The sequence below is a fragment of the Jaculus jaculus genome, chromosome X, assembly GCF_020740685.1.
Source record: "Jaculus jaculus isolate mJacJac1 chromosome X, mJacJac1.mat.Y.cur, whole genome shotgun sequence".
Taxonomy (NCBI): domain Eukaryota; kingdom Metazoa; phylum Chordata; class Mammalia; order Rodentia; family Dipodidae; genus Jaculus; species Jaculus jaculus.
In genome coordinates, this window is record NC_059125.1 from 99551206 (window position 1) to 99578414 (window position 27209).

Sequence of the window (27209 nt, forward strand, 5' to 3'; positions counted from 1 at the left end):
AGTAAAGGAAGCCAAATAATTATCCTATACTAATCAAACATAACCATAAGACATTTCAAGAAAATAATAAAAAATAACAGGAAAATCATCACCCATCTCTAAAATTAAAAATGAATTTTCAAGCCGGGTGTGGTGGCACATGCCTTTAATCCCAGCACTCGGGAGGCAGAAGTAGGAGGATTGCCGTGAGTTGTAGGCCACCCTGAGGCTCCATAGTGAATTCCAGGTCAGCCTGGGCTAGAGTGAGACCCTTCCTCGAAAAATCAAAAAAATAAAATTAAAAAAATAAAAATGAATTTTCAAGTCTCTGAAGTACTTTTTCTTCCCCATGATTTTCCTTTAATAGTATCCAGAATTTGTTTCAAAGGATAGCAATTGGTATTGGAATATTTTGGTATCAGGATATGGGTCATTTGATGTAGAAACAAACTAGACAGGACAAAAGAACCTTGACTCTGAAATGGTTGTATTTGTGGCTTTAACATCCCGAAGTCAACATTTAAAAAGAATACAATCAGGGGCTGATGTTAGAACTAGGGTGGATAGGTTTCTGCTTACTATACTCAGTGCTTCTCAGCATATCCAATAAATTTGTTTGTAGGACAGTGTATCTGTAGCTGAGATCCCTGCATAGTACTTAGAAAGTTACTTCTCAAACCTTCTGTATGAAAATAAAAATATTAGTCATTACAAAGTTAGTTTTAGTAAAAGTAGTTATATTCTGTTTATGATCCTAGATAGACCTGAGAGCAAGAAACAGTATTGTATAAATGGTGGACAAGGAAAAATTGTTAATATATAGGATACTATAGCATATTTTGTGTTAAGCCAAAGGAGATTGAGAAGAAGATGGAAAAGCACCAAAGTGTCAGAGTAAATATGCTTAGGGTTTTGGGTGGCATCCAAAGAAGAAAAAGAAAGGAAAATGCCAAAGTTATTCTCTCTAAGTTTGAACTCTGATATGCAGATACACTCTCAGGAGTGTCTATAGTGTATGAGTTTTATTAAACCACAGTCAAGTATTTTTAACCACATTTATTACATTTTCTGAAAACGTGAAAGTCACTGTACAGATGCAAGGTGTGATTTTAAAGATGCTGAAAATTTAAAAAGTAAGAAAGTGCTGGAGAAATGGTTTAGTGGTTAAGGCACTTGCCTACAATGCCTAAGGACCTTTGTTCTACTCCCCAGGTCCCACATAAGGCACAAGGTGATGCACGCATGCAAAGTCACACATGCACACAAGATTGTGCATGTGTCGAGTTCAATTGCAGTGGTTGGAGGCCCTGGTGTGCCAATTCTCTCTCACACACACTCATAAAAAAGCTAAAAGGCAGTTTCTGTATTATTAAGTGCTGTTAATTTTAGGTGATAAGAGCTTAGTTGCAGCACCCTGTATTTAGACTGACCAGGAATCAGATTTTTAGTTTAGTTTCACAAAAATGTGTAAGTGAAACTGCTTAAGATGTCTCTGAGTGATTCATTTCAAAGTGCTAACATCCTAATTGTCAAGAACTTCTTGCAAATGTTTAATCAAATTTTTTCTGCTTTAATTAAAGCTAGCATTTTTTTATAGGTTTACTGTATTTAAAACAGCATGACTAATTTCTCTCTCTCTCTCTTAATCTACTTCTTTCTCTCTCTCTCAAATAAAATAAGTAATTAAAAATTAAAAAATATTTTAAAATATAAATGAGGGGGTAGGGAATATGACTCAATGGACAAAATGCCTGCAATGCAAGCCTGAGTACCGGAATTCCATCCCCAAACCCATATATATATATATATATATATATATATATATATATATATATATATATATATATATATATATATAAATAAAACCTCAAGGCTGGAGAGATGGCTTAGCAGTTAAGCACTTGCTTGTGAAGCCTAAGGACCCCAGTTCACAGCTCGATTCCCCAGGACCAGAGTTAGCCAGATGCACAAGGGGGCACATGCGTCTGGAGTTTGTTTGCAGTGGCTAGAAGCCCTGGCGTGCCCACTCTCCTCTCTCTCTGTCTCTTTCTCTCTCTGTCTGTCACTCTCAAATAAATAAATAAAAAATAATACAACAACAACAACAAAAACTCAATCCATGCCAGAAAGCGCTAAATGAAAGAGAAGGAAGAGAGGGAAGGGGAGGAGTAGAGAGAGAAAGGAAGATGGGACAGGAGATTGAAGAGTGGAGGGACCATGCCTCATAAAAAGTGTAAAATGTAAGAACTGACCTGAAAGTTGATCTCTGACCACCACACAGCCTGAGCCCTCCTCCTCACCCAATTTTTTAAAAAAGTTAAAAAGGGCACGGAAGACATGAGTCATCACTTAAAGCAGGCACTTTTTACAAAGTCTGCCAGCCTAGGTTCAATTCCACAATATCCATGTAAATCCAGATGGATAGATTGAAGTGACAAGAAGGCATAGTGTGCTCTCTCTCCTATCTCTCTCCTCTCTCTCTCCTTCCTTCCCTCCCTTCCTTGCAAATAAATAAAAATATTTAGAAGAAAATAAAAAGGAAAATTTTAGATGAAATACAAAGTTATTTAGGCTCCAATACTGAGTAATGGCTATTTAAAGACGTTGCGAATTCTATGGGCTGCTGCCAGGTTATGTTTCCTAATTTTGTAAATCAACTCATTCTGCTAGGAAAATTTACCCCTCTTGTTGGAGTGTCAAGTTTCTAAATTCTTTTAAAATTTAAAGAAATAAAAATTAACAGAAAATTCTGAAACCATAAAATAAACCAAGTATATATAAAAAGAAATCAGATGCTTAGAGAAAACTCATCATTTGTTTTAACTGGAGGCAAAGACAAATTTGCATATATATATATATATATATATATAATATTATATGTAATATATATACACACACACACACACACACACAAGCATTGGGAGCTTTATTACATATATTGTATAGATTATATTTGTTAAATATCATATATATATATATGCATATATATATATATATATATCGTAGAGTATATATAATATATTGGTAAAATATAAAAATATAATGACTGTAAAATACCTAAAAAGAGGTGAAGTTAAAATGGTAGGCTTACAAGGAGTTGTTAATACGGTAAGTTCACAATCACAGTTGACCTTGACCTCTGTCAGAATTTTATATATGAAGTGGGAAAAAAATGATGAATACAATTAGCAGCCTTGGAATCTTAGGAAAATGAACTATACAAGCATCCATCACAAAATATGCTATTTTCAAGTACATAGGAGACACTTTGCAAACATGATTATATGCATAGGTATAAAGAAAATCCTAATTTTTAGCTTACAGAAAATACTCTGGCCAAAATTCAAGCCCATACATGCAACCATAAAATGCAACAAATCTTTATGCATTTGAAAATGAACACAGGAATATCTAAATAATGTATAAGCCAGTGAATATTTTAATATAACTTCAATAGTATAGTCTACAAAATAATATTCTAATCCAATAATGCTTTTAATTAAAAAAGAAAATAGTATTTGGGGTGTTCTATGCTTATCAAATAATACTAAATCTATAGCATAATTCACAAATACTTGGTGATGGTCTGGACAAAGTATTGCTAAGCACATTAATAACACAAAATTACAGGAATATTAATTCACTTTGGGTAATGGGTTCTTTGAAGATTTGGGCAGCATTAAATTTTCCATCGTGTAGTTACACATACTAAGCAAGAAAGCGTTTGATTAATTGGTGTTGGATTAGTTGCAGTAGATAATATTGGAAAATATATCTTGGTATAGAGTCTTAATGAGTTAATTGAAAATCTTCCTTATCCAACCATTAAAGTAGATTTTCTACAGTTCTTTGTTGAAACCTTGGATCAACAATACTGAAGCTACTTCATTTTAGTTAGTGAATTAATCAAATGGCTTTCCTGATAATTCTACTAAATAAATGAAGTCAAATATACTTGTTTCATCTTTGCAAGAAGACCAATGAAGTTTCAGACTCTCATCTTAATAGACATGTTCTTGCCTACATGAGGCATAAGTATCTTCTCTGGATTACATATTTGGTTCCCTAAGCTATATAAAGATATTTGATTTTTGAGAAACCTTGCCGATGAAGCAAGTTAAACTTATTCCTAATTCTAGTGTAAGAATTAGTATTTTGTCCCTGATTTACACAAAGCTAGAAAATCAATATCTTCAAATCTATTTATATCATATGCCCTAACATTAAGGGAAATACTTAAAATGGTTGATATTTAATGCACTTGGCTTCATAGAGATCTTTATGGATGAACCTTTCTTGCATTATGGATGAAACTGATAAAAAAGAAATCTGTCATATTCTATATACCAGTTCTTTCTTTATATTCTCAAGATATTAACAGGTGGCATTATGAGATTTAACTGCATATCCATCGTGAAGTTTATAATTGATAACCAGTTATATGTGGTATAAATAGCATGAAATCAGAGACACACTGGCCTAAAGAAAGTTGCTGTTGTATATGAATTAAAATATATACCGATGATTAGAAATTAAAGAAATATAATCTCCCTATTTTTGGAATATTTGGCTTTGTGAAATATTTTCAATAGGAAAAACTTAAATATAACTTAAATATTTTCAGGACCTTGTAACTTTATATTCATGTAAACTTTCCCATTGCGTCTTGCATTATGGGGATTTGTGTTTATTATTATATTAAAACTTCTTAAAAGTATAAAATATAATTAAGTTTTATAGCATCTGACTTGATGCCTAGCCTAAAGGTGATACAATGAGGCAGTTTATTAGAGTGAAAATAAAGAACAGCAGAATAGGAATGAGATCTTGCATTTTGTCTTAGCTCTATTGTTTATGTCATAGGGCAGTGGGGTTTAACACATTTGGAGAACTAATAGTGGAGAATTCAGCAGGAAAATGGTGAAACTGTAAAGAAGAAAAAAAGTCAAAATTGTAAAGAGCTATACACACATACACAAACTTCATTAAAATAACGTAATATTTTTGACAAATGTGTGTTTTCCTCTAGAAGTCTTCCACATAGACTTACTAAGTTTAACTTGTAATTTTCTTTTTGTGTTGCTAGGCTTAACAACAATCCTTCTGTACTTAAGTTTGAATTTTTCCTATGTAACAGCAGCACTCCTCTTTTATTACGTTGCAGTTTTCAGGTTGGCATTCATTCTGGCTACGTCCTACCTTCTCCTACTTCTGTCTGTCAGACTGTTGTGAGGGACACATTGAAAAGTTTAACTTTGAATTTGATTTCACAGTCTTCAAATTTTCCTTCAATAGGATTGAGGTAAATAGCCTGTCATAGGCAAATCAAGCATAATAGTAACCAAAAATGTGCTGAAATTCCTTCTGCATTGGTAATTCCTTAGAGTTAAAAAGACTCAAAAATAATGAGAGCTTCAGCCAAAATGCACATGTTGTGCCTTGGTAGAAAGACAGGTCACTACATTAAACTTAGCAATACATCAGCAAGGAAAAGTTAGCTAGTGCTTGGTCTTTACAAATTCCAGAGCAGAGGCTGAAGCAGTTTTGATGTGAAAAATCTACCTTATCTACATGAAACTCTCAGGTCTCCTAGGTCTATCAATAGAGGTATGAACACAACAGTTCCAGGCATGAAGTTAAGCAGAAAGTATGGAGAAGCAAGGTAGAGTATTAAGTTAGGAATATAAAGGACATGAAACATTATCTACAAAGTCAATTCAAGGAAAATGGTATACAGAAAGTATCCTTGGCTCAAATGAGGATTCAAACTTTTTGAGGCTGGCACGGCTTGTAGAGTTACTGATAAGTTAACAAATTGATATAGATGGAAGTTATAACATTCTTCACATCTACGTTGATGAGGATTGCCTACACCTAGAGGGCAGTTCCTCTAGTGGAAGCCATCTAATTTTACTTACCTCTTTTCTCATTCTTTTTATTTTATTTTATTTATTTATTTTAAATTTATTAATTAGTTTTGTATTCAGCAAATACAGTCAGTTTGGTACCATTATTAGGCTCATCCATGACCTACCCCCTCCCCATTGGCCTCTCTTTGTTGAGGTATATGGGTCGTGCATTGTGGAGTTAGCCCACAGTTATGGGTAAGATAAATGTCTCATTCTTTTTTATAGTCCATATGTCAATCCCTTTCTATTCTTTTTTTTTTTTTCCGTTCATAGTCATCCTCCTCCTTGGAATTTCCAAGAGTTTTAGCATCTACCTAATGAAGCTTAGGTGATTTAAAATACTTTTTTTTTTTATTTTTGAGGTAGGGTCTCATCTAGCCCAGGCTGACCTGGAACTCACTATGTAGTCTCAGGGTGGCCTTGAACTCATGGTGATCCTCCCACCTCTGCCTCCCGAGTGCTGGGATTAAAGGTGTGAGCCACCACGCCCAGCTTCTAAAATACTTTTAAACACTGCTTATCACTGATGTGGATAAAGGCTTTTCTTTAGATCACAAATACCCTCTCTACTTTTGCTTCATACCCCAAGCTGAGGAGTTATCTCTGTAGATAGAGTTGATTCATTTTGACTATGTAGATTTTTCAAGGAAAAGCTACTTTAGGTTAAGCCCTGCTCCTCACCCATAAAACAGCTGTCACAATGCTCTTGTTTAAGCTAGTTGGGCTGCTTGATAGACTTAGAAATACTGCAGCTCACATCTGTCTGAGCACATGGAATATATTTTACATGAATATTAACTGGTTCATGTACTATATAAAGAAAGCACCCCATGTTAAAACATTGTGATATTGTTGGGCTGGAGAGATGGATAAGTGGTTAAGGTACTTGCCTGCAAAGCCTAGGGATCCATGTTTTACTCTCCAGGTCCCACATAAGCCAAACGCCCAAAGTAATGCAAATGTACAAGGTCGCACATTTGCACAAGGTGGTGCCTGTGTCTGGAGTGTGATTGTGATAGCTGGAGGCCATGGCATGCCAATTCTCCACCCCCACTCTCTCTCATAAAGATAAAATTAAATTAAAATTAACATCACTGTGATGAATCATCTGTTCTGTGCTGAAACCTGTGTGCTTACACAGGAGATGTTTCTTTACCCTTGCCTATTCTCTTGACATACTGCCATAAGGTTAAGCCCAGACAAATCTTTTAGAAGAAAAAAAGTGTCAACTTGGTGACAGTAGGGAAAAGTATCAACTGTGAGGGCAGAAGAAGGAATGTGATTTCTGGTTACAGAGTTCCTGCTTATTTTTGTAGTGTATTGTTCTGAGGGAAAAAAAATGAAGTTGTCATTATGAGGAAGCTTGCATTACATATCTTTCACTTTAGTATAATTTCATTATACTTTAATAAATAAAGATGTTTGGAAATATTGGCTGAGGGTATGTGATCATGTGGGTCCTACTCTCATCCATTTCTTACATAGTTTTCTCAGCATGTGAAGTTATAGATTGTAATTTTAAATTTGTATTAATAATGAGCATTGAAGGTTTTATGATAACCATTATTACCAGTGAGCTTCAGTGGCTTTGTATTTTGTCTCTTATAGACCTGGATTACCATGTGCAGAATTTTGGGGCCTTCTCATAGTTACGTCCCAACAGATATTCATATATTTCTAATAAATGTGTTTATCTTTCAGCTAAGAATTTTGAACTTTATAATCCATTTTTCAAATTTTCATTTGAGTACTGTACAAGAGAAGGTTCCATTTGCAAATAATGCTACTACATATTTTGTCCTGTTTTTCCCTACAGGAGTAATAACAAGGGTAATAAAGTTCAGTTGAAGCTGCTGCATAAGCATACATAAGTGCATCAAATAACAGGACAGATTCTAAGCTACCAAGCCACTGAAGCATGGCCATGACTGTCCCAGATTTATGGGAGAGGAAGATGATTATTCTGTCATGTTATTCTGGTGACTTTGTCTGTCACTTTTTAAGTACAAGATCAATTTCAGTGTGAATTTGTTCAGTACTGATAGCAAAGGTATGTGTGATTTGGAGATTTGCTAAGGAAAAAGTTTCACCACCTAATGCCCCTGCAGTTGATGTAACCACAAAGGCTACATCCTGTAAATATTTTGTGAAGCTTTCAGAATAGTAGGATTAGGTAATCTCACCTGACAGACCAACCTTGTGCCAGTTTGGCAAGAGCCTTGGCTATTTATTTATTTATTTATTTATTTATTTATTTATTTATTTATTTATTTATTTTAGGTGGGGTCTCACTCTAGCTCAGGCTGACCTGGAATTCACTGTGTAGTTTCAGGGTGGCCTGGAATTCATGGCGATCCTCCTATCTCTGCCTCCTAAATGCTGGGATTAAAGGCGTGCACCACCACACCCAGCTTCTTCTCTTATTTTTAATGGTTTCATGCCCTCTATCATTGACTATATTTTCCCCTGTGGCTTTATTTTTTTGGGGGGGGGGTTCAGTTTTTTCGGTTTTTCAAGGTAGGTTCTCGCTGTACCTCAGGCTGACCTGGAATTCACTATGTAGCCTCAGGGTGGCCTCGAACTCATGGTGATCCTCCTACCCCTGCCTCCCCAGTGCTGGGATTAAAGGCATGCACCACCATGCCCGGATTATTCCCCTGTGGCTTTCTAACAGTGTGAAACTTTGAGTGGACTCACAGTAGAATCACAGAGATGATTATAGGATTGAGTAAAATAAATTTACCTATAAACAACTAATGTGTTTTTACTAACTGGAGTACTATACTATATTATAACACTCCACAGACTGGAAATTTTCTGTGTATTATGGGTGCTATTAATCTTTACCTTCATCTCCTAAATTTTATGGCATAAAAGTTTCTTGTGCCCTCTTCATCACCCACTTATATAAACATAACCCCTGTCTGTTCCCATCCTTTTCAGAGTTTCATATTGAGATTAAGTTGGTTCAGCTCAACACACATCTGCTGAAAGCCTGTGTCTCTAAGCTTATACAAAAAAGGAATTTTTTTTTAGTTAGGCAGCTATTATCTCATAGTAAATGGATAGGTGAATGACTAATTGGTAAAGGTACTTATAAGGACTCACAAAGTTAAAGTATGACATGATTCTGTTCTTATTTATCTGTTGCTTAAATAAATTGAGTGTTTATTGTTGTATATGGAGATAAACATTAACTTTATAGTATACAATGAGTTACAACTTTGTCATAAAAGAAACATTTATGATATCTAACAACAATCTCTAAAATTGTTGAAGGAAAAGAAACAGCTTTTCCTCCTCAAGCTTTGACTTGGAATCATGTCCTGAAAGTTGCAGCAGCTTGATTATAGAAGTCTTATATTCTACGATGTCAAGGTTAAGGATATGTCTATTCAATTCCAGGCCCCATCTGCTCAAAGCCATAAGTATCTTTTACTGCATATTTTGAGTTTTCTTCAAAAGGTGAAAAATCACACCTAGGAAGACTTCCCAGTTTTAACACATTTTGATGTATCACAGCCTTTGTAATGAGATGCTAGTGCAAATATCGGATACTAACTTCTGCCTTATGCCCTTTGGCAGCCAAATGACTGCCCTTCAATCATAGAACATCACAGTTAGTGCCCTCATAGTATACTACCTTTAAAGAGTATATTAATAATTTTGTCATTTATTAAATACCACCTATCAAATAGTTGCACACCTATGAATCTCTTAAAACTTAAAACCTGTCTAAAGTTGAAGTTTATAAAATACTCCTATCTTCCCCAATAAGTTGCATATCCTCCTTTAGCAATTATTCTTGACATATAAAATCTAAAATGGAGGGGATGGATTGTGTCCCTAGTTATATCCCTCCACACTTACTTTATCTTTGCCAGTTTCAACCCATATCTCCAAGCTCTGATAAGTTTGAACACATGCCCACTTAAGCATTGTGGTAGTTTGAATGAATGCCCCCCAATACATTCAAGAGTTTATTAAAGTTTGTAATTTAGATCTCCAGCCTCCTAGCTGGAGGAGGTGTCACTGTGGGTAGATCCAAGGATCTAGCTCTAAGGTGGATCTGAATGTCTGAATTCCAACCTATGATATGCAAAGTGCCTAAGTTCTGCCTGGGTACCTGTGCTTTCACTGCTGTTTTGTGTATGTATGTATGTATATATGTATGTATATATGCATGTATGTATTTTTAGTCTTGCTTTTGTTGGTGGGTTTTCTCTTTTTTGCATCATGAAACTTCTCCTATATCTGTAAACTTTAGTAAATCTCTTCCTCTTACAAACTGTCTGGTCTGGAGGTTCATACCAGCAACAGCGAGGATGACTACTACAAACATCTTGAGCTACATAGTGATGATATAAGATTAAGACTGTCATGTAAGAAACAAACCACTCTTATTTCCAATCTCACGGACTGCTTAAAAAAGGGGTCTGCATAGAAGCAAGGGTATAACTTAATAACCAATGAAAGTCCTATGCCTTGTGTTTGGGTCAGCAGTGAGCTGACATTCTGCTAGCCATGTTATCTCATTTCTCTTCAACATACCAATGAGTATTCCCAGATGTTCTCTATGACTGTATTCTTGATGGCTTTTAAGAATGCTACACATCCAAAAAAAAATCAAAATTGTGTGAATGAAAAGGAAGTCAAATAGTTGTATAATGGACATGAGTGTGATGAATTGCCTCATGCCCTTTCACCACAAAACCAATTTAAAAGAAAGAAGGAATGCCATGGGGATTATGAGGTTTAGATTTGCCAACAGAAAGCAAAAGGAGTAACTGGAATGAATTTGAAGAAATGAGTGAAGCACAGACAGTCTTTGCCACAAGAGTTTAAGTACATGATATAAAAAAATAGCCCAATGAAAATTACAAGACCATCAAGGACTGTCTGTATTCTTTCCAGGGCAAATTGTGGTAATTAACTTCTGTGTATTGATGGATTTTCCCAACACAGCTGTCACTACTGCTATTTTAAATCTTTTGCTATGGTTTAAAATGTATAATCCCCAAGAAATTGATGGTTACTACAATTCACTGCTGGTTTTTCAGTGCCTAACAACTCCAAGCTTTGTACCAGACTATTAACAAACAAAAGCTAGTCATAAAGTACTATATAACTAATGGCTCATTTTCCAGTGATGTCTTATTTTCAACATGAGCATCCTGGCATTCTCTCATTTTCATCTTTCCTTCCATATGAACACTAATCACATTTTGTCTTTGGTGGATAGGCCTTCCTACTTTGCATTTCTTTTTTTTTAAATATTTTATTTATTTATTTGAGAGTGACAGAGACAGAGAGAAAGACAGATAGAGGGAGAGAGAGAGAATGGGCGCGCCAGGGCTTCCAGCCTCTGCAAACGAACTCCAGACGCGTGCGCCCCCTTGTGCATCTGGCTAACGTGGGACCTGGGGAACCGAGCCTTGAACCGGGGTCCTTAGGCTTCACAGGCGAGCGTTTAACCGCTAAGCCATCTCTCCAGCCCCTACTTTGCATTTCTTGATATCCTAAGATTATGAAGTTCCAGCTAATACTACCCTCTACTGTTAAATCTCTTCAAATGCTTTGCCATTTTCATGCTATAAATGACATTTGTATCACTTCTATACTCTAACAGAAATCACAGAAAGTAATAAGAACAAATAGCTTCCCCCCTGAATAGGTCAATGGAAGAGGAAAGACCTAGAAAATAAAAATAAATAAAGTTTCTTGTCATAAAAGTGTACAAAAATTCTTATGAAGCTCTGAGCTTACAGGACAATGAGCTTAAGAAGGTGGTGGGCTAACACCACTCAATTGATCAGGACACTGGTAATTCATAGATTTCCTGTGGAGTTATTTATGCAATTATGCTTACTTCTATAACCCTAATGTATAGGTTGAACTTTATTTATTACTTTTGATATGTTTCCCCAGATGGGAATTTATAGATAAATTTGAAGTCTGTTATTGACTCACTAAATAGTAGTGCAAATCCTTTTCTAAATTATATAATTCTTTTATAATATTCCCTTCATTTTATTGTTTACATTAAGATTTTCTTGCATTGCTTTGAATTTAAGTAAAATAAATTATATATGTACATGTATATATGTACATTTATATATGATATGCATAGATTATATATACTTAAGATAGTGGTAACATTTAACAGGACCTGGGGAAATGATTCAGTGGATAAGGCACTTGAAATATAAGCATGATGACCAGCACCCATATAAATGCTAGGTGGGAATATCAGCCTGTTTGTAATCTCAGCCTTTGGGGGCTGAAGAAAGGGCTTTCCCACAGCAACTGATTAGCCAGACTAGCACAATCAGACAGCTCTGGTTAAACTGAAAGACACTGCCTCAGTAAATAAAATGGAAAGCAATCAAGGAAGGCACCAGTGTCATCAAGGAAGGCACCAGTGTCATCCCACACCCACCAACACACATGAACACCTGCATAACAAAGTTTCAGATATAGAGTGGGGTGTGGTGGCTCATGCCTTTAATCTCAGCACTCTGGAGGCAGAGATAGGAGGATCGCCATGAGTCCAAGGACACCCTGAAACTACATAGTGAATTCCAAGTCAGCCTGGGCTAGAGCAAGACCCAACCTTGAAACCCCCCCCCAAAAAAAGAAGTTTTATATGTGATCAGTATCTTATTTTGTTACGTGTGAAATTTTCTCTTAATAGGATTTATTTTGGGCTGATACTGTCTTGTAACTAATGAAGAGCAACAATAAAGTAATAAACCCCATTTTTCCTGGGAGAATCAGACTGAATAATGCTGGCTTGATTACATAAATTAATTAACTAACAACATAAATTTTTGCCAAAGTGGAATCAGTATATTGAGAAGTTTGTGTTCTCCTCTAAGTAATTTCATATAGACCTGTGAAGAAAATACATGTTAACTCTAATTACTGTGTTTTGGTATGCAATCCAGAAAAGAGAGTTAACTCTGAGGGCATTAATGTGGTCCAAAAATATTTTTGTATCTTGTATATGTCTTTCCCACATTAGCACATATTCACTTTATTGAATTCTTTCAACATACTTCATTAGAAATCCGAGAATTTTGTGAATAAATAGTCTTTGCATTTTCATTTCTCTAAATGTTATAGGTGCAGACATGTTATAAATTTAAAATTACTCCAATACAACTGTTGCTTCAGACAGTTCATCTTTCCATTTCTCCATCACATTCCCCCACACTTTTAATGATTAGGAGAGAATTGTTATTCCAGTGCAGCTAGGAGTTCTTGTGCATTATTTACATTGCTGATAGGTAAATAGACAAAATATCTGCATTTATAATTTAAGGTTTTTCATGTTAGTTTCCTGGATAATATTCACTATAGCCAAAGACAGTCCTAATTATTTTAGAATCCCAAATATGTCCCCTTTATAATTATGCATTATGTGAGCTTACAGTAAATACATCTCAATTTATCATACAGCATACATTATAATTGAAGGCCCAATTTTAAATCCAGATTCCAGGTGCTGTAATATGTTCAAGACTTTAGCTAGAATCAGAAGCCCACTTCCATATAATCAGTGAACCACAAGATGGCAGTACGGAACAATTAGTTTATCTCAAAACTACTTCTGTTTTCTCTAAAAAACTGGCAAGGAATAGTATTATCCCTCTTCAAAACGAATGTCAGTCAATTATGATTAATATAGCATGAAAATTAAAAATAATTACTGTAGTCAAGAAACCTAACAGACATTATTACCTTGATTTAATGGTTAAGGTTAATATTGTAATTTATAGTAAATAACATTTACACATCATAAGATGTAATGACGTTCCCCTAAAATACATAACCTAATATGAATCATAATAAAACATCACCCAAGCCATAATTGAGGGATGATATCTAAAATACATGACCAGTTCTTTGTGGAAGGCGTCTAAATTATGGAAAACTAGAAAGACAGAGAAACTCACAGATTAGTAGGCCAAAGGAATACACAACCGGGTAAAATTGGGACCCCCAGTTTGGGTGCAAATAAAAGATCATTAGTGGGAAACTGGGGAAATCACAATAAGTTATAATTTTAAAAGTATTAAATCAGGGTTAAAGACATGGCTTAGCACTTAAGGTGCTTGCCTGTGAAGCCTTAAAGACCCAGGTTCTATTCCCCAGTACCCACATAAGCCAGATGCACAAGGTGGTGCATGTGTCAAAAGTTTGTTTGCAGTGGCTAGAGGCCCTGGCATGCCCATTCTCTTTTCTCTCTCTCTCTCTCTCTCTCTAAATAAGAAAATAAATAAATAAAAGTATTAAACCAATATTAATTTCATAGGTTTGATAGTATAATATAGGAATGTGATATGCTAACAGAGCTATAGACACTGGGTAAAAGGAAACTCTGTACTCTCTTGGAAAGTATTCTCAAAGTTTAAAAGTTTTTCAAAATAAATATCAATCAATGTAAGAGGAGAACTCTGAATGCTACCCTAATACCAACAATTCATCATAATATATTTTCTGTATATACCAGACTTCTATAGAGGAATGGGTAATGGTTGCTCTTAACTCATTAAATGGTTTCAAGACCTAAGTTCTTGTTTTTATGTATGAATAGTAGTAAGAATAGTTCTGAAACCTCAGATTAGGATAGATTGATAAGAAAACAAATTGTCAAATAAGAATCAATCACAGATAATGAGGGTAGAAACAAACTGATGCTTCTGTTCCATGGCCATGGGTAAACAATATGTAATGACATTCATTTAATCCAATAATGTGTGTCACAAGTATGTTGGATATAGATTTCAGATACTGAAACTTAAAAAAAAACACTTCCTGGGCTGGAGAGATGGCTTAGTAGTTAAGCGCTTGCCTGTGAAGCCTAAGGACCCCGGTTCGAGGCTCGGTTCCCCAGGTCCCACGTTAGCCAGATGCACAAGGGGGAGCATGCGTCTGGAGTTCCTTTGCAGAGGCTGGAAGCCCTGGCGCGCCACTTCTCTCTCTCTCCCTCTATCTGTCTTTCTCTCTGTGTCTGTCGCTCTCAAATAAATAATTAATTAATTAATTAATTAATTAATTAATTAAAACTTCCTGTCAGTGAAATCATAATGCATGATTGATATTTTAAAAATATATTTATGTTCATATATTTATTTGAGAGATAGAAAGAAAGAGGCAGATTGAGAGAATGGGTATGCCAGGGCCTCTAGCCACTGCAAATGAAATCCAGAAGTATACATCACCTTGTGCATCTGGCTTTACATGTATACTGGGGAATCAAACCTGGGTCCTTAGGCTTCACAGGCAAGTGTCTAAGCCATCTCTCCAGCCCATGACTGATATTTTTAATAACATGATGACTACTTTATGTTTCACAGAAAAATAGTTTAATATCCATAAATCACCTCTTAGAATCAAAGAAAGGACATTTGTAATCCATTGCCCCTATAGAAACACACAAGTATACGCAAATAAGGTCACAATATGGAGTTACACATGAACTTCAATTTTGAGAGTACACTATTAAACCAGAATAGCCCAAGAATGAAATTTCTGCTAGGGATCCATCAAATAATGCATTCTGTTTGACTTACTCATAATAACATGTGACTGATGTTTTTCTGATACTATAGCTTGAAATATTTTTAGTCAGTAGCTCCATGGCTGTGAAAAGAGCTCTGTTTTAAAACCTTTAGGTTCACTTTAAATTTTAAATATATAACTTGTCTTTATATGTAGGATAAAATTGTTCATAGAAGCCATTATTTTTCCAATAAAAAAATCTTCCAAAATGTATTCTTTTTCATAAACATTGGGTTCCTATGATTCAGGATATATTGAACAGTTTAAAGACTGCTAAATTAATTATGAATTACTCTTTCCAGTGAGTGTTATGGAGAAATTATGTGTATAAGGAAACATCCAGTAGAAAGATCTCTTTACACAGTATCACATGTATGCAGTTCAGTAAAACATATCCTTTGGGGCCATTTTTATTGAAAAATATACTTTTCCTATGGATTTTTGGTGTCATATAAACATTCACTATTAAATATATTAAGTAGCAATAACTTATAAGTTGTTGATTATGTTTCTAATTTAATACAAACAAAAATTCTAAGCTACTCTATAAACTTACTATGTTTTAGTGAAATGGCATGGATTTCTTTAAAATGTTGAAAAATTAATATCTGTTCAATATATGTACCTTACATACTGTATTTGAAAATATGCCTTAATGTAATTTTTGCATGTTATACTTGGTTTGCTTGATATCTCAATAAACAGCTGACATCTAATGTTTACTATTATCCTTTGTTTCAGGGGCTTCATGAAAAGACTGGTGAATTTACCGCTGTTAAAGTAATGAATGCCCGTAAGGTAATACTATGTCTAGCCCCTTAATGTGCTGTGTACATGAGACAAATAACTCAGAAAATAGAAATCATTTTTTATTTTTATACAGTATGCTAATCTGTATTCATTGTTATTATCAACTAGTTATTTCTATTAATATGTTATCTTTGCTGGTTTATTATATTTCCCCATTAAAATATTTCGCTTTGCCAGGCATGGTGGTGCCTCAGAATTCAGGAGGCTGAGTTAGGAGGATTGCAGTGAATTGTTTTTTTGGGTTTTTTGTTGTTGTTGTTGTTGTTTTGTTTTGTTTCTCGAGGTAGGGTCTCACTCTGGTCCAGGCTGACCTGGAATTAACTCTGTAGTCTCAGGGTGGCCTTGAACTCATGGCGATCCTCCTACCTCTGCCTCCTGAGTGCTGGGATTAAAGGCGTGTGCCACCATGCCTAGCTTGATTGAAGTGAATTGAAGACCAGCCAGGAGGCACAGAATAAGTTCAGGCCAGCCTGGGCTATAGTGAGACCCTGCCTTGAAAAAGACCAAAAAGAATCCACTCATATTTGAAATTTGAAATATTTAATATGCTAAATTAATGGGGAAATATACATATTTATTTTATTTACAGTTGATTACCTATTGTCAAGGATATCAAAGAAGATATTTCCTCCAATATTATATTAATACTGCCATGTATCAGTCTATTTTCTCTAATGATTTCTGAGAATTAAGACCTTTAGAGTCTCAATGACAGGTGAAAATAAAGAAGTTGTTAGACATACATATTTTTATGCATTATCTGACAGATGAGCAAGAGACACAGTATGATTGGCACTGTTTCTGCTAATATTCATAAAATTATGTCACATTTCATAATATGTTGTGAAAGTATTTGCTAAGGATTGATTTCCATCCTTTCTCTTTAGCATGTGTACTCATTTTCTCAAGATAATATTAACATGAACATAGCAAAGCCAATTTTTACTTCATTATACCTTAAAGGAAAACTGTATGTAGTCTATACACATTCATGAAATTCTTTCCCCATCCCATGAACTGTTACTATTCAGTTTGTACAGGAAGTACCATGTACCTTTTTTGCCAGTAAATGTCAGTGTTGCTAATTAATGTTAATTTCAAGGAATTTTTTGTGGGTTTATTTTGCTATATAAACCATGACTTCCAAATAATCAACTTCTGTTTTTTGTGGGGGTTTTTTTTTGTGAGACTCTGAAATACATAATTCCTTGTTTTATCTGGAGGCATAGACAAATTTAATTTATATTTCAAATACTTTGAATTTTCAAATATTTTAAAAATCACATTAAACCCATAGATGGTGAATATCAACTGCACTGATAATGGAAAATAGAACTTTATTGCTATCAAATTGTAATTTTCTCATTAATCTAACAGTTAAATCCATTACAATGAACTTGGTTCCAGATTTCTGTATATCATAAGAAACTGATTTTTAAAGTTGTCTATTAGTAGAAAGCAAGACAGGAAGGAGCACATGATGCTATAGCATAAACATTTTCTGACTGCACCAGTGGGTCTAATAACATTTTATTCTTGGTTTTATAGACTCCTTTACCTGAAATAGGAAGGCGGGTGAGAGTGAATAAATACCAAAAGTCTGTAGGATGGAGATACAGTGTGAGTACAAAAAGGTTTCATTGGCACTCTAACAGAATTCTGGCTTTAGCTTTATATACAATTTTGGCCTGGTGTTACTGTCTCTGAAATGTTCTTGGTGGCAGATGATATGTATATCCTTTACAGTTACATGGGTTCATCCATTGTATTTATGTACACTAGCATTGGACAAACTAGAATGGCTAGAAGAAGTGAGCGTTTGAGTAGTCAAATGATGACAGCAAGGAAAGGGCTGAGTATATCTATACACTATGGATCCCTCTCATTGCTTGGCAACAAAAGAAGAATTTTTCTCCTTTATAGTCAACTGCATGGAAGTGGATTATTTTCAACCTTTGTGTATTAATAAATATAGTGGTAGGTACATTAACATAACTTTTTTCCATTAAGTTACAATGAAAATGTATTATTTTAATAGCTTCATGATTTATCTGTTATACACCAGGATCATTTTTATTTATAATATATCTTGAGAGTAAAAGTATATCCAAAGGAAACAATTATACCTGACTTTGGATTGAAAGGCCACAAAATATAAGGTATTAAAAAACAGAGTTATTTGGCCAATTCTAATTTCATAAAATGTTTATGTTAATAAAAATCTTTAAAGATTTCCTCCAAAACTTTTTAGTATTTTTTGCATATTAAAAAGGGATTATGAATAAGATTGGATGAAATTCCAAAGGAAATTCTGGCATCCTTGAGCTGCCTCCCCTTGACAAAAACCAGGGCATTCTGACCAGTCAGGGATCAGCTGGTTACAAACCAGGAAGTTCTGTAGTATCAGATTACTGGGAGATGTGTGAGGGTTTTAAATTACCCACTTGGCCTGATGGATATTATGTACTTGAGTGTTTCTTACAAGCACAACTTCTTGTTAATTGGAAGCGGCAAACACACTAATGGTTTCCAAATATACCTGATCTTCATTTATTTGTTTGGGGAGAGTTTACATGTGGGAAGCCCACTCAGAAGTTTCTTTTCTTTTCTTTTTTTTTTCTAGTCAGGGACTTTCAATTTGTAGGTTATGTTTTAGTAAGAAAAAAAATGTTGTTAGCTAATCATCTAGTTAGCATCTGTAGATCATCATGGATCCTTTGGGATTAAAAAGTAAACATATTCCTCTGATGCCAGGGTTTTATAAAAATGTTAATAATGTGGAAGTTCAAATCCAAACTCTACCACTAAATAGCCAACAAGTGCTTGGAAAATATATCTCTTACTTCTTTAGGCCTCAAGTATCATTCTCATACACACAGTAACATCAGAAATACAACTCCACGGCTATCTAGTGTCCAGCCACTTTTTTATTCTTGCTTGGTGAGATGAGTTTGTCAATAATCCTCTCAACATTAAAAAAAAAATTAAAGGACTTAGACTTACTTGACTCTAATTTCTTTAACTTCATCTTTATATTCCTAAGTTGATAACATCATTTCATTCCTATTTATTGTACTTTATGAGTTCATAGTACTCTCAGTAGAGCCTTCCTATCTTTAAATGAAAATAAATGTAAAATTGGTAGCCCCTGTACTTTATTTGTATAGCATATCAGATATTGGTAGAATATTTTTTAACCTACAAAAAATAAGTTCCCATATATCATTTTCAAACACATTTTGCTTTTACTTCCTTTATTCCCACTTCCCCCCCATGTATTCCCTCTATCTCTCTCCTTTTATGTTCTTCCCCCACCATAGTCACCTTTCTACTTTCATTGGACATATTTCCTTTGGTCCTCTCCCTCTTTCTCTTTACCTGGTGTTCCTTATTCATTGTCTCCCATTTCATTGTATGTCCTTTACCTGCCCTCAGATTCCTTTATATACATGCATACATATATACATACATTAAAAATTAGTATACATGTATGACAAAAGATGCAATATTTGTCTTTCTGATTGTGGGTTACTGCATTTAGTGTATATATATATATATTTTTTTTTTCAGTTCCATATATTTTCTTGTAAATTTCAAGACTTTGTTTATTTATATCTGAGTAAAATTACATTCTGTGTATATACCATTTTCATAAGTTGAAGGGCATCTGGGTAAATTCCGTTTCCTAGCTATTGTGAACAGAGCATCAATAAACATGAGTGTTCAAGGATCTCTGTATAGGGAGGGTATAGAGTTCTTTGGGTGAGGAGCTATTAGAAATGAGATATTTTTGCTATTTTTTCTCAGCAAATTAATTGTTGGAATATATGAAAGGTATTTAGTTTCTTGTGCTTATTTTGTGTCCTACAATTTTAGAACATGATTATTAAATCTAAGCTATATCTGTTAGCACCTGTAGGGTCACATAAGTATAGAAACATGGTTTCTGAGCAGAGAGTTTCATTTATTCCCTTCTATGTCCTTCTCTTGTCTCACTGTTATAGCTGAAACTTCAGTAAGTATAATTAATAAGAGTAGAGACAGTTGACATCCTATTCTTACTCCATATTTTAGAGGAAATGGTTTCAGTGTTTCCCTATTCAAAATAATGTTGGCTACAGGTTTCTCATTTATAGCCTTCATTAACTTGAGATATGTCTCATCTATTCTTAATTTCTCCAGAACTTTCTTCATAAAAGCATGTGGAACTTTGTCAAATGCCTTTTAAATTTTTTTTTTAATTTATTTGAGGGAAAGGGCAATGGGACAGAGAGACAATGAATGTGTGTGTGTGTGTATGTTATGGGCACACAAGTAGAGGGCTAATGTTGATTGATGCACAGTGCTGGAAGCCAAAGAAACTTCTGAACTCAAAGCATCACCCTGCACAGGGGCATGACCCTGTTGTCTCAGGTACTACTTGGCCTCTCCACTTCTGTGTCAGCAGGTTACCTGGGCCTCCCTCACCCTAGGTGCTTGCTGGCATCTTTTGCATGAGCTGATTTGTCAGGGTGCTGGATCCTGCTTCCAACTCATGCTACTTTTGCCATTTGAGAGGGGGGGGAGGGAGGGAGGGAGTTACATAATAGTGACAGAAGGAGCTGTAATATATATATATTTTCATTTTATGCATGCATATAATGTATTTTGATATTATTCTTCCCAATTACCCTCTTATCCTCTTTCCCCCAATAATGCCTGTTTACTTCATTATTCTCCAGTTTACTTTTATGCCTTTTTAAAACACATTGGGTCAAATTGGGGTTGCTTGCACGAAGATGTGGGAAATATACACAATGGAAGAGTGCAGGTATAAAAAATGAAATTACGAAATTTCCTGGAAAATAGATGAAACTTGAAAAAGTCATAGGGAAGTAATATACTCAGAAATGCAAATGTGGCATGTTCTTTCTAACTCTTAAAAACAAGTAATTGTATAAAAGCTGAGAATTTAATGCTAGGCAAATATCCTACCAATATGTAAAACCATATTCATAATGAGACACTATAGAACCTAGTGAATTGCCTTATTAAATTTGTGAGGATTTCATAATACAGTTATATTTTTTCCTGCTGGGTCATAGAAAATAATGTAGAAAACATGTTGATAAATGAACAGATACATTTAGTTACCTGTTCATCAGACTTACTTCCTTTGTTCATTTAGTCAGGGTAGTTGATGAAAATAATGAAGAGAACTAAAGATGATTGGCACAGTTGATCTTTCAATTGCTTTGCATTGCAGTTGACCCTTTTGTAGTTTATTGCTCTAAAGAAGTCAGAAGTATCTTTTACATCAGCATTTAGAACAGGAAATTTTAGCATCATTTCTTCAAAAGTCTTTTAAAACATATTCTACAACTGGTTATGGTGACTCATGCCTTTAATTCTAGCACTCAAGAGGGAGATGTAGGAGGATTTCTGTGAGTTCAAGGCCACCCTGAGACTACTTAGTGAATTTCAGGTCATCCAGAACTAGAGTGAGACCCTACCTCGAAAAATCAATCTATATATTCTACAAGTATTTTCCCTTTGGAGAATATTAATATGTCTGAAAATGCTTATATAATTGGAATCTTTATGAGTACAATAGGAGAGCTGCCTTTATTACAATCATGTTTAACTTATAACTAAAAAGTATTCAGAGAAGCTCTGTGGTGAATGTGCTTTTTTAATCTTTTTCCTGAGACAGCTCATAACACCATAATAATTCAGTATTTTGTTTTATTATAAATTACATTAATAATGTATGTGAATCTTAACTCCTTTAAGGACGCCATGCTTATGTTTTACAATGTAAATTCCTGAAAAATCTAAGTTACATTTTAACGTCACTATAGAGAGAATCCAAGACATATTTTCTTTCTCTCTTTTTTTAAATTTTTATTTATTTATTTATTTATTTATTAGAGAGGGACAGACAGAAAGAGGCAGAGAGAAAGAGAGAGAGAATGGGTGCACCAGGGCCTCCAGCCACTGCAAACGAACTCCAGATGCGTGCACCCCCTTGTGCATCTAGCTAACGTGGGTCCTGGGGAATAGAGCCTCGAACCGGGGTCCTTAGGCTTCACAGGCCAAGCGCTTAACTGCTAAGCCATCTCTCCAGCCCCCAAGACATATTTTCTAATGCATTGTACCCCTCTAGTTATTTTTGTCAGGCATGGTGGTGAGGTCGTTTAATCCCAGCACTCAGGAGACCTAGTTAGGAGGATTGCTGTGAGTTTGAGGTCAGCATGGAACAGCATGAATTCCAGTTCAGCCTGGGCTACAGCAAGATCCTACATCAAAAATAGTGTAGTTATTTTGAAAATATTAAAAAGCAGATCTTTTGTGAACTGGCTAAGAAATAATAACAGAAGTTTGATCAAAACTACTTGGTTGTTATGGTACTAGCAAACATAGCTGAAGCTTAGGGAAAAAGAACTGATTCTCATTTAACCTCACCATAACAAATGTATTGGGAGGGAAAGTGGCAGATGTTTGTAGAATCAGTAGGAATGTTGAGTAAGGTACTTTGTGAGAATAGCTTGCAATAACAGCATTTTCTTCACTAACATTCTATGAAGATAGCAACTGGTTTCTATCCTCTATTATTTTTTGTAAGGTAGATTTACCTTGGACAGAGTTAATGAATTTTATCCTCTGAGAAATCATTATAAATTTGAAGTATCCTTTCCAAAGCAGGTGCTCTTTTCTGGCTGATGTCCTATTGTCTTTGGATAGAGCTTTCTCTTCAATAGAAAGGTATTCTCAACATGAAACAATTCCTTTAGCTTCAGACTTATATTTGTAATTCTAGATAGCCACAGAAGATGACCATTTATCTATTGATGTTGAAAGATGTGTTTTGCATATTGATAACACTTTAGATAATAAAATAATCATTTCAGATTAAAATAAATTCCATATATACAAATATGTATTTGTCCATCCTGTTTAGTCTAAGCATAGGATACTCTGAAATAATTTGTTTCCAGGGTGAAACCCTGAACAATGAGTGAAAACCATATGATGTACTCCTTCACGCTCCAAAGAATGGATAAAACAAGTGTTGTTGAGGGTGTGGAAAATCAGTACTTCCCATATGTATTGGTGTTGGGAATGTAAAATGGTGTAGTAACTATGGAAAACAGCTCAGAATTTCATCACAACACTAACCATTACTATCTTAGACTGAGAAGTTTTGTTCCCAAACAAAAAAAGAAAAATATGTTCATACAAATGCTTGGCTTGAGAGCTCACAGAAATACTATTTTCAAAATATACTATTTTCAGGCTGGAAAGATAGCTCAGTTGGTATAGTACCTGTATTCCACATGAGGACCTGAGTTTGATCCCCAGAATGCAAATAAAAATGCCACATTTATTGGTAATCCTAGCATTAGAGAGGAAGAGACAGAAGTATCCTTGAGGCCCACTGGCCAAAAAGTCTATCTTAACTGGTAAGTTATAGTCGAGTAAAAGAACAAAGTTGACAGTCTTACTCAAGAACAACACTCAAAACTTTCCTCTTGTACATGTCCAATCACCCCCCCACACACATATAATAACCTTACTCACAATGCCCAAGAAATGGAAATAACCTGCATGCCCATCATTTGATAAATTATAAACCACAAAACTAAATACTAATATTTTATAGATGAACATTTCATGGCAAAATCTTAGAAACAGTCACAAATGTCTACGCATTATATATTTTTTATCTATATACTTTATAGGCACAAAGTAGATTCGTGCTTTCTTATAGCTTAGGATAAGTATGGTAGAATTGGAAGTCAGACATAAATATTTTTGAGTAATAAAATGTCCTAAGATTGATTGTGATTATGGTTGATGATTTAAGTGTGCTTAAACCATAAGGTTTTGCACTTTAAATGATTGGAGCATATGGTGCATAAAATATATTCAATAAAATTCAAAAAGAAAAGTTTTGGGAAACCATTTGTTGAATATTTTGTCAATGGACAGATCAGCTATTTTTGGGACCACGTTTTATGCATTTCAGATGTAAACATATACATTTTACCCCTCTGAAATTCCAACATAACCAGATATCTCCACTTACTGACAACTTTCATATAGATTTTTACTTTGAGTTACTGAAGAATATAAATGGTCACCATGGGATTTTCCTTTGTAAATCCTCTGTACTTTAGACTTGCTGGTGTATTCCACCTTTTGACTTTAAAACACAATGTTGTATAAATTCCATGCTTGAGAACTGAGAAATTGTGTAACAAAAAAATCAGGGATGAAAACATCATAATGCTATATGATTACTATTTTATGTTGAGCCATAGATTGGGGTTGCTTGTGTAGGTTTAGAGAATAATTACCACTGAATTCCAAAGCTGAAAATCTTTGCTGTCTATTCTTTTTCAATAGGATGAGGAGGAAGATCTTAGGACTGAACTCAACCTGCTGAGGAAGTACTCTTTCCACAAAAACATTGTGTCCTTCTATGGTGCATTTTTCAAGCTCAGTCCCCCTGGCCAAAGGCACCAGCTTTGGGTATGTCTTAATTACTTAGGGTTTATTCCATAAAAAATCTTAAACAAGTATGTACATTTTGGGGAAGTGAGTGTCACCTTTTGTATATACTGGAAAACTTGAGCCCTGCAAAATTCAAGGTAGTATGGCAATTTATTTGTTCTTTTTTGAGGTAGGGTCTCACTCTAGCCCAGCCTGACCTTGAACTCATAGATCCTCCTATCTCTTTCGCCCAAGGGCTGGGATTTAAGGCATGTGCCACCACAGGCAAAATGTATTTTTGACTCTAAGAAACAGGAGTGATAAAATAAGGAAAAATAAATGATATTGGGATGACTCAAATGAATACTAGAAATGTCTGTGATTTTTTTCAAGTATATCTTGGCTGCTTTAACCCTTTGGCTTGTATCAAGGAAGGTTAGCACATAATGACTGGATAAAAAAGTTATCAACAGCACTTTATATGAAAATATTGGAATATTTCATGTATTTTCAAAATATTTCAAGTGTTTTCAACATATAGGCACATATGTATAAACATTGTTCCTAGAAAATCTTATAAATGGTTAATTTTTAAGGCTGGAATCTTACAAATCACTGATCAATAAATATAAATTTTAGAGATTTAACTGGAGCCTAGACTAGATTCTAGTTACAAGAAGTTTTACTAATCTTCCCCTATCTTACATTACATAGGTTTTGGTAAATGATATCCTTAAGTGAAGAACATTGGAATGTAAACTGGAACCATTAGATTAACAATACATATATATATATTTTCATTTCCAGTCCATATCAGCAATAATATTTTTCCAAGATAACAACTGAAATCTCAAGTGTCTTTTTTTTAGTTTTCGATTCAGCAAATACAGGCAGTTTGGTACCATTATTAGGCTCATCCGTGGCCTACCACCTCCCCATTGGCCCCTCCTTGTTGAGGTATATGGATCTTGCATTATGGAGTTAGCCCATGGTTATTGGTACGATAAATGTCTCTGCATATCAAGACACAACATGTGGCTCTGACATTCTTTCTGCCCCCTCTTCCGCAAAATTTCCCTGAGCCATGTTGGGTTCATTTTTGGTCTGCTTCAGTGATGAGGTGTTGGGGGCCTCTGAGGCTCTGGCTCTCTGACTTGGTAGGAGTTGATTTTTTTCTGTTTTGGTCTCCTTCCCCCTTGTGCTGCCATCAAGAAAAAGTACCCTTGCTTGTTTCGCCAATTTCCCTTAGTTTCAGTCGGGACACTTTTGAGGTATGATGGGGTGGCTCTCTACTTAGGATCTGCATCAATCTAAAAAAAAAAAAGAAGCAGATTCTGCAACAGAGAGTAAGTTAGCACCAGGGCAAATGAGATAACACATACTTTTTTAAATAGAGAGTTTCATAGGTGTAGGCCCTTTTGTAGCCCATGACTGATGGTAGCTTGATATTGGAGAGTGGGCTTATGTTTGGATATGGTTCTGACTTGCTTCCCAGCTCCAGCTATGGGTCCTGTACTACTGAGGAGATCAGTTAGCCAAATCAAGAGCAGTTGATACCCCACCAAGTCTGTGTGCCACTATTGCACTTGTGTGGGCATCACAACAGGTTATTTGCTGCTAAGTAGGTTGGACCATGAGTTGCTTGGACAGATATTGGTCATATACCCCAGTCGCCCATGTAGCACCTTCTGGCACTAGACACACTGACTGTCTGGGGACTGACTCTCTCCTGACTTCCAGCCATGCCATTGCATTTTAAGTGTCAGCTGCATATGGTGTCTTCAGCAATAGGATCCTACCACTGACCTTTGGTGGGTCATCAAGTACTCTGACAGAAATCTGTCATTCTTTTAGGAAACCTTGTAGGTTTCTCTGATACAAAGCTCATTGTGGATGATTGCCCCATGCTGGTACTGGGAATTACAGTTCAGTTCCCACTAAGAAAATGAGTAAAAAGATAACTAACATACAAGCATTAGAGAGGGGAGGGGGGTAAAAGGAGGGAGGGAAGATATAGAAGATTTAGGTTAGACTTGATCCTACCCTCTCTAGTGTCTTGTGGTTCAGATGTTTCCTGTAAGGGCCTGGTAAAGGTTCAGCCATTTGGTCTGTCTTTTAGGAAGTAGAATTTTATGGTACCATTGCCATTTGGGTCTACATTAGTGTTTCCTACCCCTTTGATGCCCTCCCCTCCCTCCCCATCCATCCTAGTGTCTAGTCCATGAGATACTTGCTGGGTATGTAAGGTATCTTGGGGAGATTCAGGTTAGGTGCTGTAGATGAGTGAGACTATGTGGCAATTTGTTTTCTGTGATTGGGTAAGTTCACTGAGAATGATCTGTTCCAGGTTCAACCATTTTTCCTCAAATTTCTTTGTGTCATTTTTTCTTACTGCTGTGTAGAATTCCATTGTGTAGATATACCACATCTCAGTTATCCATTCTTCTATTGATGGACATCTTGATTGAT

General features: G+C 35.2%; 1 protein-coding gene across 3 annotated transcripts in view; it reads left to right on the top strand.

The window, feature by feature from the left end:
- The window catches only part of Nrk (Nik related kinase), a 124364-nt gene that overhangs the window by 36896 nt on the left and 60259 nt on the right, over nucleotides 1-27209 (top strand). For all 3 annotated transcript variants that reach the window (XM_045140050.1, XM_045140048.1, XM_045140049.1), the window contains exons 3-5: nucleotides 16197-16253; nucleotides 17814-17885; nucleotides 24654-24779. In XM_045140050.1, the coding sequence (XP_044995985.1) occupies nucleotides 16197-16253; nucleotides 17814-17885; nucleotides 24654-24779 (255 nt within the window). The remainder of the gene's footprint in view (nucleotides 1-16196; nucleotides 16254-17813; nucleotides 17886-24653; nucleotides 24780-27209) is intronic.